This window comes from Lissotriton vulgaris, chromosome 3_1 (genome assembly GCF_964263255.1).
Source record: "Lissotriton vulgaris chromosome 3_1, aLisVul1.2, whole genome shotgun sequence".
NCBI classification, from domain to species: Eukaryota; Metazoa; Chordata; class Amphibia; order Caudata; family Salamandridae; genus Lissotriton; species Lissotriton vulgaris.
The window spans coordinates 929539170-929561097 of record NC_141689.1 but is presented as its reverse complement, the minus strand read 5'-3'; the positions used below and the strand labels follow the sequence as shown (position 1 = coordinate 929561097).

The 21928-nt window shown below is 43.6% G+C and overlaps 1 protein-coding gene across 1 annotated transcript in view; it reads right to left on the bottom strand.

The window, feature by feature from the left end:
* LOC147727230 (annexin A1-like) overlaps window positions 1–21928 on the bottom strand; it is a 671221-nt gene that overhangs the window by 140553 nt on the left and 508740 nt on the right. Inside the window, exon 5 of the mRNA XM_086963596.1 lies at window positions 7549–7639. Within this exon, the coding sequence (XP_086819722.1) occupies window positions 7549–7639 (91 nt within the window). The remainder of the gene's footprint in view (window positions 1–7548; window positions 7640–21928) is intronic.

Below are 21928 nucleotides of genomic sequence, written 5' to 3'. Positions count from 1 at the left end.
GACCCCAGGTATGGTGACAGAGTGGCTATAGGTGTGAGAAAATAACTTTTCTTGGCAAACAGAAGACGAGAGTCATGAGCCGAGTGGAGACTGGAGTGAGAAATGTGTTATTAGAAGGATATGCCTTTATTAAAAATTATTTTGCTTTCAGGTAGGATGATTTCTCTAAACAGAGAGAATAAGTATGGCAAGGTCAGGGAGGAATTCTGGAAGGCTCAAAAGACTGAAGGAGTGAGTAGAATTGATGATGCAGATCAGAATGGGTGAGAAGTAGTTGAAATCACTATTAAGGTCAGTAGGATTCAGATTAAATGGGTGGGAAATCTATTGTGCGTGAGACAGAAGGGAATAACAGAACAAATGCCTAGGAAAAAACAAAACTTGATAGTAAGTAAAATGAAATAATTAGTAAAATGTGAAATTTGAAAGTAAAAGAGAGAGAAAATGTCTGAAGTTCCACAGAGGGAGAGAGGAGACAGTGGTTCAGAAGCATACTGAAAATCAAGAATGCAAAGGCATCCAGCAGCTACATCGGGGGATAAACGCAGTGAAGCCCACATTTCAACAGCACAACATAAGGTGAGCCTGGCGCATCGTTTTCAGCGCTACTAATGGCTCTCCTGGGCTAATATTCAGCGAGAATCGATTTTCTGATTCCGGCCGCCATTTTGTTTCGCGTTTTAACGCGATTTTCCCCTCAACTGCATGACTATATGAAAGGCTTCTCCCCTCCCACACTTGTCATGGCTAGCATTTTTTTAATCCAATACTCTTCAATTTTTGGGCTCTCATTCCCCACTAATACTACCTAGGACATGACATCTGCTTGACTTTTGCCACCATTTTAAATACATTTCTCATGTTTTTCCTCATTTCTTCTTCCTGGAACTCTGGACATCCATTTATGCAGTGAAGAATTGCTAATTTGAGACCCCTTTTTTACATTCTTTCTACTTCTATATGGAGAAATTGAGCAATCTCAAGCTTTCTGCGGCAAAAAAATTAATTATATGCTCCGACTCTGACTCTACTATTCAGGATATGGAAGGCAATCCTGCTCCAAGCAATGATTTACAACCTGGAACATCTTCCAAAATGCATCCTGCCAGCAAACTTCCAACAACGACAGGATCTACCAAACGTCTAAAGAAAGACCCACCCTCTCCGAGCTCTGCTTCTTCCTCATCTTCTATGGATCTCATATTGGAAGAAATACGTACCCTCAAGCCATTTATGGAGATGACCACTAAAACTTTACAAACTATGGGGCCCATTAGGATGGCGGGCGGATTTCCTCCGCCAGGGTAGCGGTGGCCACCGCCACCCTGGCGGAGGCAATCCGCCCGCCATCCTTCCCTGCATTCCCCCCCGCCATATTACGATGGCGGAGGGGAGCGCAGCGGTCGGAAAGACCGCCCGCCTGTTTTCCGCCCCGGTCGCATAGCGGCCGGGGCGGAAAAGGGATAACATGGTGGCGGTGTCTATCAGACACCGCCATCCATATTAGAATAGGCATTTCTCAATGCCTTTCCGTGGCGGCAATGCCGCCACGGAAAGGCATGCGGTCTTCACTCTGGGGGGCCCCTATGGGCCCCCAGAGTGACGGGCAAAGGGGGGTGGCACACGGGGGGGTACCTGTGGTACCCCCCTGCATTTGCATAATCGCAGCGGCAGGCACCGCGCGGTGCCTGCCGCTTCGAGTATGCAAATGCGTGCATTTGTTTTTCACATTGTGGCGGGCGGTGCAGTGAGCACCGCCCGCCACAATGTTACTTTGAGGAATGCGCCCGCCACAGTGGCGGGCGCATCCTAATGCCAATGTCGGGACCCCCGCCCTTTAGGCGGGCGGTCCCAATCTCCGTTAGGGTGGCGGGCGGAATGTTTCCGCCCGTTATCCTAATGGACCCCTATGCATGATAAATGGTCTTCGTTGCATTCTCGTGTGCTGATCCTAGAACAATCGACAGAATCTCATCACACTTCCTGCTCTCGTATTTCTTCGATGGAAGCGGACATACTTCAACTCAAACGTCAAGCGGAGGATTTGGAAAATCGAAATCGCAGAAACAACCTTCGCCTTTATGGTCTTCCAGAACTTTTGGAGGGGTCTAATCCTCCTGCCTTCTTTCAAACTTTTCTCCCGAAGATTCTGGACTTACCCGCCTCATTACCATCAACATCCAAAGAGCCCATAGACCGGGCCCCAAAGTGTCTAACAAGCCTCGAGGTGTCATCATGTTGTTTCTGCAATACACTGATCTTCTACAGGTTCTCTCAGCGGCCAAAGCTAAAAAGCAGATTATATGGGAGGGACATTGCCTGTATCTGTCACAGAACGTAGCTAAAACAACAGCTGACCGTCCAAAAAAATTTCTAGACATGCGTCCTCAACTACGAGCCCTCAACGCTAGATATAGCTTGCTCCACCCATGTCTCTTCAAGGTCACTTACAAAGACAAAACTACCACGTTTGAAAATCCAGTTGCTCTATAAGAGTTCCTTTGTCATCATGGAGCAGATGCAATGGACGCCTCTGGAAATGCTTAGTTACTTAACTGGTTTTTATAATGGTTTAACTGGTTTTTCATACCATTGGTTATGTGGTTATGCTCTATGTCTTGTTGGTCTTTCAATGCTTGTTCTTGATTATTCCCTTTTGTATGCATATACCCCTTTTTTATCCCATGTTTTCTTCTCATATTTACTACCCTAATTTCTCTTTTTACAGATGTCATTGTCGTCCTTCCTTACCCGATGTGCCCCTTCTGTTTCATATAATCCAGGTGTTTTGTAGCGGTTGTTTGGTGCGCTCTCGTTGTCTGCCGTCGTCATCTTTAGGCGTCGCCACCCTCATTTTTCGTTCGTTCCCGTAAGTTTGTTTTTCAGTTGTATGTATTGGACATGTACTGTCTTCTTGTTCCATATCCTTTTTTCTTATTTCTATGTATAATGCTCTTTTCTCTTTCTTCTTCTCTTTACCTTCATCTTCTCTTTTCTTTTACCCTATTATTCTCTTAATTATTTTCTTCCTTTATATTCTTTCTTGGTTGCTTTTGTGAGCTAAATTTATTCGTTCATATTCTCTTATTGACTTAAATTCTGAGTTACTACATGAAATGTTAAAGGTTTAAATAATTCAATTAAAAGGCATCGGGTATTGTCTCATCTTGCTAAGCTTAAGACTGATATTGCCCAGATTCAAGAATCCCACCTTTCAGATAATGAAGCCTCTAAGCTTAAAAGATGTTGGGTGGGTCATGTATTTAACTCCCCTGCTATGGGCAAGAAAAATGGTGTCGTGATATTATGCTTTAAAAAATTGAATGTTTCTCTTATTTCTCATGAATTTGATGATAATGGCCGATGGGATTGTTAAATTACTTCTAGATAAGATTCCTATTGTTATTTTCAATGTTTATGTTCCTCCTGGTGTTGCTAATTCTTTCTGGCCTACCATCTCTGAAAAACTGTATTCACTTAATGATGATTATCTTATTCTTGGTGGTGATTGTAATCAAGTCCTTGATCCTATCCTTGACCGTAATTCTAAAGTTACATTTTGTACATCCAAAATGCACACTCAATTTACCAATTCAATATATAATAAAGCTCTAGTCGATATTTGGAGACTATTTCATCCCGACCTTAGAGAATACAGTTTCTATTCCCCTTCCCATCATTCCCAATCCCGTATAGATTACCTTTTCCCTAGCAAATTACTAGCTCAACACGCCACTTCCTCTGACATTGGGTCCATTTTAATTTCAGACCATGCTCCTGCCCATGTAGATGTCGATCTCATTCCCTTCTCTCCTCATCCTGGTTGATGGCGTTTTAATAACTCCCTTATCCTGGATTCCAATTTTTTTACTAAATTCACTGAATTCGCCACTACATTTTTTCTAATCAATCATACCCCAGATTCCTCCTTTGTTATGATATGGGATTCTTTTAAGGCAGCTGCTCGAGGTTTTATTATTAATTTTGTCTCACAGAGGAGGAAATCCTTGGAGGCTAAGTCGACCCAACTCCTTCATAAAATAAAACTCCTTGAGAACACGTATTATCAAACCAACACAGAAGTTTCCCTCAAAGAACTTATTGATGCCAAAATTACATTTAATAAATTAACTACTGATGTAGCCTCCAATTACTTGTTAAAATGCAATTCCCGCTATTATGGAGGGCAAAATAAAATGGGAAAATTGCTCGCCAATTATTTGAAGGTAAGGAAGGAAAGACTTAAAATTAATTCTGTTCAAAGTCCTACTGGTGAAGCTTTATTCAAAGATAAAGATATTCTCCATGAGTTTGTCAATTTTTATCAAAATCTATACACCCCTAAAACCATCCCAAATTCATCAGATCTCATGCCTTATTTTCAATCTATTCCTTCCCCTCCTTCTGCTCAAGTGGATTTTACCTCCTTGGATTTGGACATCACTCTCAATGAGATTTCTCACGCTGTCTCAGTTTTACGCCGGGGGAAAGCACCTGGCCCGATGGATTTACCATTGAATTTTACAGTCACTTTGCTTCACTTCTTTTACCAAAATTACTTCTTTTGTGTTCAATCTTTTTTAGACACTGGTTCCTCTCAAGTTCCATTTCAAGAAGCTATGATCTGTTTAATTCCTAAAGATGGCAAGGATCATACTCTCTGCAAAATTACCGCCCTATTTCTTTGGTTAATACAGATTATAAAATGTTTGCTAAGTTGTTGGCTCTCAGAATGGATCCAGTTACCTGACTTAATTAGCCTGGAACAATCAGGTTTTGTCAAGGGTAGACTCTCTTCTGACACTTCTCGAGTCTTCTTTAATATCCTAAGTAAAGCTTCTTCACTTAACCATCCTTTGGCCGCCATATTTCTTGATACAGAAAAAGCATTCAATACGATTAGTTGGGACTTCATGTTTCATGCTTTGCAATGGGCAGGTTTCCCTCCTAAATTCATTACTCTTATTTCTTAGCTTTACTCTGGTCCCCGAGCCTTTACCTTTGCTAATGGTATGGTCTCCGATTACTTTTCCTTGCATAGAGGTGTTCGGCAAGGCTGCCCACTATCTCCTTCATTATTTGTTTTGGCCCTGGAACCTTTTTTGACCAAAATTCGACTGGATGATAATATTTCTGGCTTCCACTTTGGTTCTCAACAAGTTAAGCTCTCTGTTTATGCCGACAATATCCTTTTATATTGTTCTGACCCTCAATCTTCTCTTCCTTCAACAGGTTTCTTCTTTTTCTCAAGTTTCTGGTTACCGACTTAATGTAGATAAATGTGAGATTCTCCCCTTAAACAATTTATGTCAAAAACATCTTTTTGAACAATCTGGTTTCTCTCGGCAACCCTCTAAGATTAAAAATTTAGGAATTTGGTTTGCTCCTCTTTTGTCGGACACTTTGAAAATACATTTTGATTCTATACTTAAAAAACTTGGCTCAGCTATATCCCGCTGTAATCCTCTCTTCCTTTCTTGGTGGGGTCGCCTTGATTCTATTAAAATTATGTTGTCTTCTATAGTACTATATACTATATCTATGATACCTGTCCATATTCCTGGTTATTACTTTAAGAGAATTGATGCTACTCTAAAAATTTCTATGGAAAGGTAAATGTTCTTGCATATCTCTGACATCTCTGAAGAAAGATAAATCCTATGGTGGTCTTCGCTTTCCTGACTTTTCAACTTATCATCGCGCTTTCTCATTGAAAGAAGCTGCCCGTTGGATTACCACTGATTTCTCGTTTTACCCCCCTTTATGGCTAAAAATAGAACCTTCCTTCTTCCCTCCCTTTGATTTTCAGGAAATTCTTTCTTTCTCTACCAAACTATCCTCTCTTTGCCACCCTGTTATCTCACATTCTCGTACTCTACTTTTACCTTTTTTATCCTCCTCTTATTCATCTCTTCATTCTATTGATCTCCAACCTATTTGGCATAACAAACGTATTCAAATTCGTAGTAGCACTATTTATTGGAAGTCCAGGCATTCCAAAGGTATAAGGTGGATTTCTCAACTTCTTTCTCCCAATCAACCTCTTCGCTTCTCCGAAGTTAGGTCTACATTCCCCCTTCCCCTATCTTCTCGCACACAATATGACTTGCTTTATCCTGTCTTAGTTCAATATATCCAATCTTTACCCATGTCCTTTGCTATTCCCGCCACTTCTCAATTCATTTCTTCAGCGTTAGATCAATCTCCATCTGCTTCTTTTCTTCATAAGTCCTTTCAATCTCCCCTAGATAGGCCTAAAACTAAAAGTGAATTAACCTGGGAAAAAGACTTATCTCAGGATTGGTCAATTCCTCTCTGGGACAAAATATGGTTTAAGATTCATAAGACCTCCAGAGCTGCTAATACTACTCAAACCCTTTTTTTCATTTACAATCGGATTTTATTTACTCCACTAATTTTGTCTACCTTCTCACCAGATACCCCTTCCACTTGTTGGTCTTGCGCACATCCTTCTGCAGATTTAAAGCATGCTTTTTGAATGTCCCACCATTTCCCAGTTCTGGAATCGCATTTGGTCCCAAATTCAATTAATATTCCATGTCCAAATTCCCTTCCCGATCACTCTTGCCTTTCTCGGTACTCTCTCCCCTATATGGCCTCAATCTTCATAAAACATTAAGCTCCTTGACCTCTTAATTGCTATTGCATTCTACCTCATCACATCTAACTGGAAAGAGGCGAAGAATGTCACCTTTCGCTCTTGGTTGAACGCAGTTTGTTTTCACCATCGACTAGACACCAATGATGTCACTCCCATCTCCTTAGCAATCTAACAGGATCTACTGTGGCGACCTTTATCTAATTATCTAACTCTAATTACTTCCCCGCCCACCTCATCCACATTCCACTCTGATGATGTACGTAAACCTCCTTGAAAATCTTCCCATTGCCTTTTTTATCACTACCCTAATTAGTTGACAGTTTTTATCTTTTTGACATAATGATGATTCCTTGTCTCTTTTGCTTGACTATGCTTATGATGTTACCTTCTCTTTGTAGAATTTTTTTACTGATTTTCTTTTATGTCTCTTTATACTTTACTAAGTTTTTTTTATTACCATTATGTTTGTATCATACCTTTTGTAAGATCATAACATTTACCTGTTTTCTTCATTTATGTTCCTGCCTTTTTGTTCTCAATAAACTCAAACTTAAAAAAAAAAGAATGCAAAGGCATGAGCAGCGATAATATGAACAGTGAAATCCTTGAATACAAACCTAAATATCCTTCCATAAAGAGGAAAGAGGGAAGGTAGCAATAAATAATATAGCACAACTAGAATCAGTCACTGTACCAAAGCTGAAAAGCTGTTAATTCTAAATGTGTGTGTTTGGTGACTCATGGACCAATTGTGATAATCGAAAGGGTTTTACTATAAGAGTGGTACTGGTCTTTCCCACATTCGCCTCCTCACACTTTCCTATTGAGCCTAATAATTCCTCAGCTTTAGCTATATAAAATCTAAAGATGAATCATGGTCAACAATCCTATCTATATACATCTTAACGGAGGTACTTAAAGATTACCTTCTTTGTAGACCTTAAGGATCGCCTTGATTTCTGTGTTGTTTCTCGAAGCAAGGATTTCAATGAGGATGTCTTGATCTGTCTCCAAAATCTATATAGAAATACAATATAATAAACTAGTTGCCATTTAATACAATAACATTGAGACACCTCAGCTTTTGCATTCTTTGCACCCTGTAACTCAGGATTTAAAATTATGAGGCAAGTACAAACAATAGACAAGCACAAGGAGGCATTTGTCTGAATGTATCAGGCAGATTGATTTGCCATTGCACTATAAAAGGCGATTTTAAGGATTTAATAAGTTTAACATGCTTACAAATGCAAAACACACAAGACTTGATTCCAAAAGGTAACTTACACACTTTTGGGTAAATTCACATTTTGGAGTGCGTTTATGGCTTTCGGTATTCACAAACTTCGAATGTAAACCTACTACAAAGGTGTAAGCTGCATGCCTCCATGGGTGACGTTACTACCTAACCACCTCTCTGACCCTCCTTAATTTCTTTAACTCCTCCCACCCACAGTTACTATTAAAACGTGTTCTTAAATGTGTGTGGCAACTCTGCAGTTGGTGTGCAGAATCCACACACATATGTATAGATAATTTGCAGGCTCGCATTGTTTGACAATTGCAATTGTAGTATTTATTTGGTATTAGAATATGTACTACAAAGTGCAGTTTGTGAATCACGCTCACAGTGTTTGATACACAAAATGTTTTTGAAGTGGAAGACAGATCTGCTTAGAAAAAAGTGGAACACTTCATACACAAATCTGATTCACAAAGGAAGGACTGACGCATTGCAGCATAGAGCATTGACACTTGACCCATTACCTCCTCCTCCATCGTCCTCATTTCATTAAATCAGTGATTAATTTGAGCCAGTAGTTTCAGGTGCTCAGAACCGGCACTTAATCATCAACACCGGTGCTTGAGCACCAGTTATGGACACATGAATTTTGGTAGGCATAGGGAGATTAAGTGATTAGGCTAGAATCATAGGATGTTGAGCTGACACCGACACTCAAACTTGGTTCCCCATCTCTGAAGTCGGCAGCTCTTGCCATTACCCCACATCCTCTTCCCACTTGTTGGGATTAAGTGTGAGCGCAAAATCCGTTACGCTCGCGGATTTTGCGGATTTTCGATAAATCCGCAATCCTGCGAACGCTCGCGAATTTACCGAAAATCCGCAAATTCGCACACAGCGGATTTTTTTTTCTTGGTGATACAATTTTGCGGCGCGCGGCGTTTACTTACCGTCATTCAGCGTTTGCCGAGTTGTTTTTCTCGATATTTTGCGAGTGCTGCGCCGTTTTGGATCTTGCTGCGGGATCCCGCAGGAATTTGTCGAGCGCGATTACGTCATCGCGGTTTGCCAACTTGCACAGCGAGAGTTTGTCAACGCGAGTACGCCGTGATCACGTATCGCGGGACTTCGCAATTGCGAGCTTGTAGATGCGGCGAGCAGCAATAATCTCGCACTCGCGAAAATACAAAATTTGCAATTCTGCGCAAGAAATCCACCAGCAAGCAGCATAAACCTTCTGAAAATGATGATTTTTATCTGAATAACTCCTCAGGTTGACATTTGCCTGAACTTTTTTTGCGAGGAGTGCATTTTGGGGAGTGGGGGGGGGGGGGTGGGAGGAAGGAAGTGCCCCACAGTCTTCAACTTCCTGTTCCAGTCCAGCAGGCTCCTCCCAGTGCTTTGTCCATCTCCTTGGATCTGGAGCTGGAAGGATTACTTTTTGTGGATGCTGCTGGATATTTGGATTTGAGGCCTTTTTGACTTTCTTTGGATCACTTTTGGATTAGAAATTTCACAAGTAAGTTTGTTTGGGGCATTACAGTTACTGCAACTACAATTTTGGAATTTTCGATTTTTGGGCTGGTTTGGGGCCTTTTGCCCAGGGGTACTCAGTGGTGGGTGCACTGAGTATTTCTGTGGGGTGTTTTGAATTTAAACATCATGGAGGGGCTGGATGGCTTGGGATTGTGCTGATTTTTCTGTGATTTTCGTTTTTTTGGCCTGTTGTGGCCTTTTCACCAGGGGTAGTGAGTGTTACATGGGCCTAGTCTTTCTGTGGGTTGTCTTGAATTTAAACATCATGGAGGGGCTGGATGGCTTGGGATTGTGCTGATTATTCAGTGTTTTTCGATTTTTTGGGGTGTTCATGGGGATAGGCCATGTGGGTGGGGGCCATTTTGAGTGCTGCTACAGGCCCTGGCCATGTGCTGGGAGGGAGGGGGCCATTTTGAATGCAGGCAGTGTTGTTAGGCCTGCAACCATTTTGCCTAGTTTTCAACCTTTATGCCCAGTGCTAGTGAGTGTTTGCATGGGCCTAGTCTTTCTGTGGGGTGACTTGAATTTAAACATCATGGAGGGCCTGGATGGTTTGGGATTGTGCTGATTTTTCTGTGATTTTCGTTTTTTGGGCCTGTTGTGGCCTTTTCACCAGGGGTAGTGAGTGTTGCATGGGCCACGTCTTTCTGTGGGTTTTCTTGAATTTAAACATCATGGAGGGGCTGGATGGCTTGGGATTGTGCTGATTTTTCTGTGTTTTTCGATTTTTTGGGGTGTTCATGGGGACAGGCCATGTGGGTGGGGGCCATTTTGAGTGCTGCTACAGGCCCTGGCCATGTGCTGGGAGGGAGGGTGCCATTTTGAATGCAGGCAGTGTTGTTAGGCCTGAAGCCATTTTGCCTAGTTGTCAACCTTTATGCCCAGGGGTAGTGAGTGTTTCATGGGCCTAGTCTTTCTGTGGGTTGTCTTGAATTTAAAAATCATGGAGGGCCTGGATGGTTTGGGATTGTGCTGATTTTTCTGTGATTTTCGTTTTTTGGGCCTGTTGTTGTGGCCTTTTCACCAGGGGTAGTGAGTGTTGCATGGGCCTAGTCTTTCTGTGGGTTGTCTTGAATTTAAACATCATGGAGGGGCTGGATGGCTTGGGATTGTGCTGATTTTTCTGTGATTTTTGTTTTTTCGGGGTGTTCATGGGGACAGGCCATGTGGGTGGGGGCCATTTTGAGTGCTGCTACCGGCCCTGGCCATGTGCTGGGAGGGAGGGGCCCATTTTGAATGCAGGCAGTGTTGTTAGGCCTGCAACCATTTTGCCTAGTTTTCAACCTTTATGCCCAGGGGTAGTGAGTGTTGCATGGGCCTAGTCTTTCTGTGGGGTGTCTTGAATTTAAACATCATGGAGGGCCTGGATGGTTTGGGATTGTGCAGATTTTTCTGTGATTTTATTTTTTGGGCCTGTTGTTGTGGCCTTTTCACCAGGGGTAGTGAGTGTTGTATGGGCCGAGTCTTTCTGTGGGTTGTCTTGAATTTAAACATCATGGAGGGGTTGGATTGCTTGGGATTGTGCTGATTTTTCTGTGATTTTCGTTTTTTTGTGGTGTTCATGGGGACAGGTCATGTGGGTGGGGGCCATTTTGAGTGCTGCTACAGGCCCTAGCCATGTGCTGGGAGGGAGGGGGCCATTTTGAATGCAGGCAGTGTTGTTAGGCCTGCAACCATTTTGCCTAGTTTTCAACCTTTATGCTCAGGGGTAGTGAGTGTTGCAGGGGCCTAGTCTTTCTGTGTGGTGTCTTGAATTTAAACATCATGGAGGGCCTGGATGGTTTGGGATTGTGCTGATTTTTCTGTGATTTTCGTTTTTTGGGCCTGTTGTTGTGGCCTTTTCACCAGGGGTAGTTACTAGTGAGTGTTGCATGGGCCTAGTCTTTCTGTGGGGTGTCTTGAATTTAAAGTTCATGGAGGGCCTGGATGGCATGGGATTGTGCTGATTTTTCTGTGTTTTTCGATTTTCTGGGGTGTTCATGGGGACAGGCCATGTGGGTGGGGGCCATTTTGAGTGCTACTACAGGCAGGCCCTGGCCATGTGCTGGGAGGCAGGGGGCCATTTTGAATGCAGGCAGTGTTCTTAGATCTGCAACCATTTGTCTAGCTTTCAACCTTTATGCCCAGGGGTAGTGAGTGGTGCATGGGCCTAGTCTTTCTTTGGGGTGTCTTGAATTTAAACATCATGAAGGGCTTGGGATTGTGCTGATTTTTCTGTGATTTTCGATGTTTTTGGGCTGTTGTTGTGGCCTTTTCACCAGGGGTAGTGAGTGGTGCATGGCCTAGTCTTTCTGTGGGGTGTCTTGAATTTAAACATCATGGAGGGCCTGGATGGCATGGGATTGTGGTGATTTTTCTTTGTTTTTTGATTTTTTGGGGTGTTCATGGGGACAGGCCATGTGGGTGGGGCCATTTTGAGTGTTGCTACAGGCAGGCCCTGGCCATGTGCTGGGAGGCAGGGGGCCATTTTGAATGCAGTCAGTGTTCTTAAGTCTGCAACCATTTTGCCTAGCTTTCAACCTTTATGCCCAGGGGTAGTGAGTGGTGCATGGGCCTAGTCTTTCTGTGGGGTGTCTTGAACTTAAACATCATGGAGGGCCTGGATGGCATGGTATGGTGCTGATTTTTCTGTGTTTTTCGATTTTTTGGGGTGTTCATGGGGACAGGCCATGTGGGTGGGGGGCATTTTGAGTGCTGCTACAGGCAGGCCCTGGCCATGTGCTGGGAGGCAGGGGGGCATTTTGAATGCAGGCAGTGCTCTTAGGTCTGCAACCATTTTGCCTAGCTTTCAACCTTTATGCCCAGGGGTAGTGAGTGGTGCATGGGCCTAGTCTTTCTGTGGGGTGTCTTGAATTTAAACATCATGGAGGGCTTGGAATTGAGCTGATTTTTCTGTGATTTTCGTTTATTTGGGCTGTTGTTGTGGCCTTTTTACCAGGGGCAGTGAGTGGTGCATGGGCCTAGTCTTTCTGCGGGGTGTCTTGAATTTAAACATCATGGAGGGCTTGGGATTGTGCTGATTTTTCTGTGATTTTCGTTTTTTTGGGCTGTTGTTGTGGCCTTTTCACCAGGGGTAGTGAGTGGTGCATGGGCCTAGTCTTTCTGTGGGGTGTCTTGAATTTAGACATCATGGAAGGCATGGGATTGTGCTGATTTTTTTGTGTTTTTCGATTTTTTGGGGTGTATAACTGAACTGATGTTCCTCTGTCTTCCATTGCTTTTAGGTGCACAAGACTCAAGAGAACCACCAGTGCCAGGAAGAAGTCCTGCAGCGGTGTGTGTGTGCAGCATAACGTCACGCGACGTCACGTCTGGCCACAGACAACTCTGCAACTCGTGCAACTGCGGCCTGCTGTTCTGACCTGCTCTGAAGAAGATGGCCCCAAAAAAAGTTCTCCGTAGCTTCTCTAGCAAGAAAGTTGCCAGTAAGGAGCAGAAGAAGCAAGTTACCAAGGAGGCTGGTGTGCCGGCCGGTGCGTTTTTTGGGAGTAAAAACAAAAGTACGCCTGCAGCAGCAGCGGGATCTGCTGGGGACCAGGCTGGGAGCAGCACCCCCGCTCCATTGGGCTCAGTGCCTCCACCACCACCACCACGCCAACTTAAGTCCAAGCCCTTGAGTGGTGCAGAGGCAGTCGGTGTACTTCTTCAGTCACCATCGACCAGTGATGTTGGCTCATCGCATGAAAGTAGCAGCAATGTCCCTGAATCAACACAGGTTGTTGTAACTCATCTGACAAGTGTTGAACAACCTCAGCCGCAACAACAACCACATGTGCAAGTACAAGCCCAAGTACATGTGGAAGGAGAGGCAGCGCAAGGAGATGCGCAAGCAGAGGTGCATGGAGGGTCACAAGTGCCCACAATAGTTGTTCCTCCCGAAGTAGGGGCACATCAGGAAATCGACAATCAAACCGAGGTATCATTTGAGGAAGCCACTCCTCCTGATGATCATTCATTGTCTTCCACATCCCTAGCAAGGAAAAGATCAAGGTTGGTGTCTACATCTTCTTCAAGCCCACCTCCTTCTGATGATACGGATCCCAATTGGGAACCAGCACCACTGCCGTCTGAGAGTGAGGCACACCATTACCTGACAAAGGTACTTAAGCGTAAAAGGAAGGTCGTCGAAAAACTCATAGTTATGGAGTGTGATGAGGCTCAACAAGAAGTGGCGGATACTCCTGCGGATGAAGACTCTCACGATGACGACGCAGTCATCATAAAGTTCACTGCAGCCCCAGCGGGCATGCATCAAAAAGACATTTTGACCCTAGCCCGAGAAGCTGCTGAGCGTGATGATGTTGTCGACGAGGAGGCAATGAAAGAAACACCACAATCATTGGAGTTAACTAGTACACCAACACCTACCGCTTCCATTTTTCTTAGTCGCCAGAAGGGACCTCCATCCACCTCGACCTCAATTAGTGGTGGTGAAAGTGCAAAACGTACTGAAGTTCGGCAATCCACATCCTCCACTTCATCTGGCATTAGCAGCAGGACCACCACCACCAGTATCGCCGCCTCCTACGGCCCCCAAAGACATTTCAAGTCCGCAGTTTGGGACTTCTTTAGTGTTTGCCCAAAAAAGGAAAACTTTGCCATTTGTAGCATTTGTAAGTTGGCAGTTAGTTGTGGTAAGTTTGGTTCCAACTATGGTACCAGAGGCCAGAGAGGTCATCTTGAAAGAAAGCACGCTGTCAAATGGTTTGCGCACCTACAGGCGATCAAGGAAGCCCGAATTGCACGTAATGCTGTTTCATCTGATGATGACGAGGAGGAAGAAGACGTGTCAAACACTTCACTTACACCCAGTACCCCTGTCAACAGCACACCCCATGTGAGCCACACTAAGAGTGTGGGAAAGAGTGAAACACCAATGGGAAAAAGTTCATCAGCGAGCGTAACTGGGTTGAAGATATCATCATCATCATCATCCTGTAAATGCTTGGTCCAGGGCAACGTTAAAAAGATGCTGTTTACAGAAGTGCAATATGAACGCAACCACCCACTGACGCGTCTGTATAACACTAAGCTGGCTAAAATGCGAGCTCTGGACCTTCTCCCTCTTTCTTTTGAAGAAGGTGTTGGTTTTCTAGAATTAGTGGCAGCGCTCTGCCCTAAATGGAAGGTTCCTAGCCGGTTCTATTTTGCCAGAGTTGCGGTTCCAGCACTACATGAAGATGTGCAGGAGGTGATTGGGGCAGCTTTGCAGATGAGTACTGTTCACACTATACATCTGACAACAGACATGTGGACCAGTGGCACAGGCGCTGATTACATGTGCATCACTGCACACTGGGTCTCTTTTTCAGGGGTTAAAGCAAAGCTAAACGCAGATGTTGACCCGGACCAGGTTTTTAAAGCTGCTCGGAAACATGAAACACTAGCCATGTTTGGTTTGGAGAAACGTCACACAGCACAAAACATTTTGGATGAGTTTAACACAAAGGTCCTTGACTGGCTGTCCCCCAAAAAACGCCAGATTGGTTATGTTTCCACGGATAATGGCTCCAATGTAGTTAAGGTCATGGAGCTGGGTCAGTATTTCAGAGTGCCGTGTTTGGCGCACTGTATAAACCTGGTTGTCAAAAAATTCTTGAGTGAGAAAGACAGTCCAGCCTACGAGGTAGTAGACACCTGCCGAAAAATGTGCAACCATTTCAGCCATTCTTTTAAGGCCCGGAAACATCTGAGGAGCCTGCTACATGAACATCGAATGCCAGTGAAAGCACTCATCCAGGAGGTGGCAACACGTTGGAACTCAACCTTCTACATGCTTGAGCATCTGTATGAGCAGTATACGGTACTCGATCACTATTTCTTAAAACAGGGTACAGCTCACAAGGACCTGAGGATGGGTGCGGCGCAATGGGACATAGTTAAAAGCCTGACACTCATGCTTCGTCCTTTTGAGGTCTTCACGCGTGCAGTCAGCGAGGAGGACTGTAATTTGGGAAAAGCTATCCCATTGTTGTACATGCTGGAGCCCCAACTGAAGGAGGTGTCTTCTGTGTTTCAAAAAGATGAAAAAAACAAAGACCCTTTTGTTTTGGCGGAGAAATTATTAGAGCGCCTACAAGGTGATGAACGTCTTCAAATGATCCACTCAAACCAGCATTACATTTGTGCTACGATTCTGGATCCACGCTACAAAAAGGCGCTGGCAGTCCGAGCATTCTTTCCTTTTGCTGATGAAGATGTTACAAAGTACAAACGTTGGCTAGCCATGTCAGCCAAGAGGTTTGAAAGAGAACGACAGAAGATTGATGGAAAAGGCAGTACATCAGCATCAGCATCAGCAGGCCACCCCCAGTCAAAACAATCCACTTCTGCACCTGTGGCTGTGGCACAAGTGACCTCTCAGCCGTTAAAGACACCGGCAACCGGATTATCTGCACCAGACACAACAGTAACATTGGATGCTGAAGAGGATTGGCTAAATCGGCTTGGGTTTGGTTCTCAAAAGGTCACAGCAAAAGCTAAGCAAAGTGGAGGAACCTTGGAGGACCTTGAGTCGATGGTGCAGGACTATCTGAATGACTCAACAGAGGTCTATGTTAATGCTTAACCATTGGCGTATTGGCATGGGAAAAAAGAATTGCGGCCACAGCTCTCCAACCTGGCTTTAAACTACTTGTCTTGCCCACTCACAAGCGTGTCTTCTGAACGTGTTTTCAGTGCTGCTGGTGGCATTGTAACACCCAAATGGAGCCACCTCTTGCCCAAAAATGTGGAGAGGTTAACAATGATCAAGATGAATGAGCACCTCATACCACCAGATTACAAAGTACGAGAAAGCACGCCGCATGATGACGAGGAGGACAGCAACGTAGATGAGGGAATTTATTCTCTGTTCGGTGACACTGACCTCACCCTGCCTGAATTCGCAGAGTATGATGACGAACTCTTATTCTTATTCCCTGACACCGAGCCCTGAAAATGAGACAATAAATCAATAACTTTCTTTTTCGTCCTTATTCACTTTTATTCCTGTGTGTCTGTCTTTCTTTGTTGTGCACAGTTAATATAATTCAAACTTTAATCACCTAATCACAAAAACAAGCCCAGCAGCAGAACTGTCTTCACTTGTTTGCTTATTGATTTGAAGGTGCCGCAGTCTGCATTCCTCAGGTTCACAAGTTCAGAAGAACATGCTCCTCTATCCTCCTCCTCCAGACTCCTATTTCCATCAAAGCAGAGGGCTGGATTACGCCCAATGAAGAAAGACCCAGCACTTGTGGGGGTGTTCTACTTCTTTGCAGGTGAGTTGACGGCTCTGGGGCCATTGCTGGGAAGCTCCAATACCGGAAAAAAGTGGTTTGGACCAAATCTGAGGCGGAAATTATTTTGTGTTTTTGCTGACTTGCTTGCCTTTGAGGTGCTCTTTGGGGGGGTTCCTGGTGTTTGTGGGTGAGTTTTGGGGTCTGGGAGCACTGCTGAGACAGTCTAATCTTGATTGCATTTGCTTTTCAGGAAATCCATGGTGGAAAACTGGAGTTATGGCCTAGCTGCACAGCGCGTTTGGACCGAAGGCCGAGAACTATTGTAAGTATGAGATTTTGCTTTTGGGCTGTTTGGGGGTGTTGTGCTTTTTGGCGGGTGGGTTGGCGGGTCTTGAGGCATTCCTGGGAAGGTCTAATACTGGATAGAAGTGGTTGGGACAAAATCCACGCTGATTTTTTGTTGTTGCTATTTCTGACATTTTGCTCAATGTAGCGTTTTCGGGGGCCTCTTTGGGGGGCTTCCTGGTGTTTGTGGGTGGGTTTCGGGTGTGGGAGCACTGCTGGCTATGGATACTTTAGTTTGCAAGAGGTTTGAAGCAAGTCCTTGGTGGCCGAGGGGAGTTAGGGCCTAGCTGCAGAGCGCGCGCGGAGTGATTTGGGAAATTGGTAAAAAAAATGACTAAGTCCCCATTTTTGTACTTTTGCTCTTTGGCTGTTTGGGGATCTTCTGCTCGTTTTCTCCTGGGTTGACGGCTCTGGGGCCATTGCTGGGAAGCTCCAATACCGGATAAAAGTGGTTTGGACCAAATTGGAGGCAGAATTTTTTTTGTGTTTTTTCTGACTTGCTTGCCTTTGAGGTGCTCTTTGGGGGGGTTCTGGGTGTTTGTGGGTGTGTTTTGGGGTCTGGGAGCACTGCTGAGACAGTCTAATCTTGATTGCATTTGATTTTCTGGAAATCCGTGGAGGAAAACTGGAGTTATGGCCTAGCTGCACAGCGCGTTTGGACCAAAGGCCGAGCAATATTGTAAGTATGAGATTTTGCTTTTGGGCTGTTTGGGTGTGTTGTGCTTTTTGGCAGGTGGGTTGGCGGGTCTTGGGGCATTTCTGGGAAGTACTTAGTTATCAATAGGAAGGAAGAGGAATGGCTGTCCTATCGGTTCCCCGAAACAAGGTACAGTTTATCAAAAGGAGATAGGACACTTGTAACCACTTTTTCCAAGAGATTTGAAAAAGCCCTCATAAACGCTGCGTATCTCGAGAAGCGGTATATTTTATTCTCCGCCCCACGCAAGCGTTTTGGCAACAGTCATTGGGCTTATTCAGTCAGTGTCTTGCCAGCCTCACCCGAGGCGATCTCTGGTTTTTTGTGGCAGTATCCAGAGAAAAGCGAGTTACCCCACTGAAGCTGAGTGATAAGATAAAAAGTGTGCAGGTGAATATAGGCTTTATTCAGTTCACTTGACCACTTATTAAAATTTATTAAGTATGCTCTGGGGATAGTTAGGAATCCTTAGCATAGGTCAGTTAGAAAAAAAAATAACGTCGACATGTTTCTGCTCTGTCGGCCCGAAGGTCTAAGAGCTTTCGTCAGGACAAATATACAAAAAACACACAAAGTGAGTATAAAAATTGATGTCAAATTTTTGACATAAAGGGACTCTATTAATTAATAGTCTTACCCTTGAAGGTTTTCATATACCTAAGGATTTAAGAGGAAAGAGAAATGGGGGTAACTATTGACCATTTGGCAATTTCATTCTAGAATACTGGTTTAATCAAACAAGCATTGTGTCGATATGTATTTTGTATAATTTTTACAACAAATAGTGCAATTAGAAGAAACACACAACTGAAGTGACATTAAGGTGAATTTTGGGGGAAGAAACAGCGATATCACAGTAGTGCACAGTTAGCTATGGTATGATAATTCATACCTGTGAATTATGGCTAGGTTTTTTGGACGCTTCAATAGCAAGAGGCAGGAAATAAAAAGTCGCTCTTGTACTTGTATAGGCATTGTACCTCGTGGAGAGGTCTTACCTTAAGAAGAAATCAATCGCATTTCAGCAGGAGGATTCAGGCTGAAAGGACATCGAGAAACGGGGTTGTGAGGGAGCTGTGTGTTAGAAACTAGCACACGGCGATGGAAGTGGAAACACTCACCCGCTTTCGAAGCGTACTCCGCGTCTTGTGCTGGCTCTGCCTCCTGGAGCACGCGTTCGATGGCGTTTTACCAAGTTTAATCATGGAAAGAGAGAGCGGACATTTGTTGTTTGGCAAAACGGGGTACTTTTAGAGACAACAAAATGCAATTAGCGTCCTACGATTTTGCAGTAAATGATTTATGCGTGATGAGCATGGTTTTTCTTAAATTGCCAGAGCTTAAAAGCGGTATTATTAAACAATCGGCAAAAATGCCGAACAAGGTGGTTTTTCTACCATTGCTTCTCACTCGATATTAATGTGTCTCATTTATTGTGTGGGGCTTGCAATTGAGTTGTTAGGGCTCAATTTACAGAATTTACTGTGGAGCTCATAGGTTCAGCGTGCATAGTGGACATTGTTGTCTGGCAAAACGGGGTAATATTAGAGGCAAAAATATGCAGTTAGCTTCCTAAAAATTAGCAATAAGTGATTTTTGCATGATGAGCATGGTTTATCTTAAATTACCAGAACTTAAAAACTGTATTATTAAGAAATCAGCAAAATGCCGAACGAGGTGGTTATCATACCATTAGCATCTCACTTCGATGTTGATGTGTCTCAGTTATGTGTGGAGCTTGCAAATGAGTTGTTAGGGTTCAATTTACAAAGTTTACTGTGATGCTCGTAGGTTCAGCGTGCAAAATGATGCCATGAGATATCATCATTCAAACCAAATTTATTGGTTTTAAGACGGTCTACCCAACGTTGTTCTTTCTCATATAGTATTTTATCTGCGTTGGGTGTAGTTTCTGATATCTTTTCTATTACTGTCCACCTCAGGTCTTCGATGCTGTGATTTTGTTCGATGAAGTGAGAGCACAGCTTGGTTGTATTCTTTTTAAGGCGAATATTACTTTTATGTTCCCCTACGCGTAGTTTCACCTTCCTACAAGTCATCCCTATGTATTTTTTGTCGCAAGGGCAGGTGACCATATAGATCACATGGGATGAATTGCAGTTGCTGTGTTGTCTCTGTGTCCATTTTAGTGTGGGGGACAATTGTAAAGTTTTGGTGCTAGTGGTCGATTTGCAGGCTAGACAGGACCCGCATGGATAGTGTCCTGTAACTGGAACCATGTGGGCATTTATTGTAGGTTTTGCCATGATTGTTTTCTTCGGGCGCGTATGTACCAACATATCTCGTAAGTTCTTTGTGCGTTTGTTTGCCATCCGTGGCTTTGGCCATTTGAATTTTCCAGTGTTGACAATATGCCAGTTTTTGTGGATGAGTTTGTTCACCTGGTATGAAGCTGGGCAAAAAGTGGTTACGCATGTCATCAGATCCACAGTTTCACTTTTTTCAACAGTTGTCAAGAGGTTATCTCTAGGTTGGTTCGATGCTCTTTTTCTGCATCTTGCTATGGTCGATGTCTTGTACTCCCTTTGAAGCAGTCTCTTGCTAAGTTCTTTTGATTGTGCCAGATAGTCCTTTTTTTGGCTGCAGTTCCTTTTCAACCTTAAAATTTGGCTGTACGGTAGATTGTCCCTTAACGGTTGAGGATGGTAGCTCTTGTAGGACAATAAACTGTTCTTAGCTGTTGGTTTCCTGAATGACTTGGTTTCTATTTGCAGATCTTTCGAGTATATTGTCAGGTCTAGGAAGTCAATGCATTTCTGGGAAGGTCTAATACCGGATAGAAGGGGTTGGGACAAAATCCATAAGGAAAAGCCTTTTGGGTTCGTTAGGGTTAGCCCTAACAGCAGGATTGCGTGTGTTTTGGGGTGTTCTAGATTTTTGCAACTGAGTTCTGGGGTCTTAGAGCACTTGTGAGAATTTGTAATTTTGGTTGCAAGTCATTTGAAGAAAATCCATGGTGGGAAAGGGGGGATTTGGCATAGTTAAAGAAAGCCTCTGCCACTATTCTTAACTTAGGGCTCGTTAGGGTTAGCAGTATTTCTATTGCATGTGTTTGGGTGGGGGGGTTTTCGAGTCTTGGAGTGATGCTGGCTATGGATACTTTTGCTGGCTTGCAAGTGGTTTGAATACAATCCACGGTGGGTAAGGGGGTATTTGGGCCTACTTTTACTTTTGAAGTACGTTTTGTCACTAGTTTTCTGCTAGGCCTCGTTTTTTGAGATCTGATTGGGGGTCTTCTACATTTTTGCAACTGGCTTTAGTAAGGGTCTGGGTGGAAGCACTGCTGGGAAGGTCTAATTTTGTTCTAAAACACAGTTTACAGTACACCTAGCTTGAAGGGAAAGATCCGCTAAATTAATTTGCCCATACTTATTTATCCTTGAAAAGGTGACTCAGACAGAGTACGCACTTTCAAAAATGTTGTACTGTCTATTAGGAAAATCAAAGTGTGACTTTTTGCACTACACAGCGTACATACCTTATATTTATTTATCAGTGCTGTTTTTCGTTCAATAATTACAGGCCGGGTTTCAGTCTGTGCAATGGGGAAAAAAGGATGGAGTCAGGCTTCACATTAGCGAGCCGCAATCCAGCATCAGCCAGGCAGGCAGTGGACAGGGTGTCTTCTGGTCACCAACATTGATGGACGAAGCGTCAGCTGGAATGGAGGAGTGCCGCTAATAAGAGGAATTGTTTGCTGCATGCAACTTACTTACCAAATTCAACATGACAACTACAACAATGCAGATACAGTATCCATTATTTTCTTCAATGAGTGTGTGTGACTGCATTTCTTGGATCTCCCTCTGCTTCTAAATTGATCCCTACAGCCATTCTATAGGTTTTTACTTCGGCTATTATTTAAACCTAATTTAATGTAGCCCTGTGTACTGTCGCATTCTGTCATTCACGGTTGTCGAAAGTACTACTTACTTTTCTGTAACAATGCATTCAGTAGTGCATGCACTTCCTTTATGTCACGTAAAAGATTTATGGTTAGCTTTGTACCCAAAAATTTCTTTATGTTCAACTATTGTTTGTCCATGCTGTGCTTTTTTTTTTTTCTCAACAAAACCTACCCAAAAAGAAACCCCCATTCCCATCCATTTTACAAACCCCAACCCTCTTCCCCCGGGTTGTGTGGTTTTGCTTGATGTGTGACTAAATGACATCAATAATTCCACACACTTGCTGGGGATGATAAGGTCATAGCAACAGGCTGGTGAAGGAATCCGAGGATA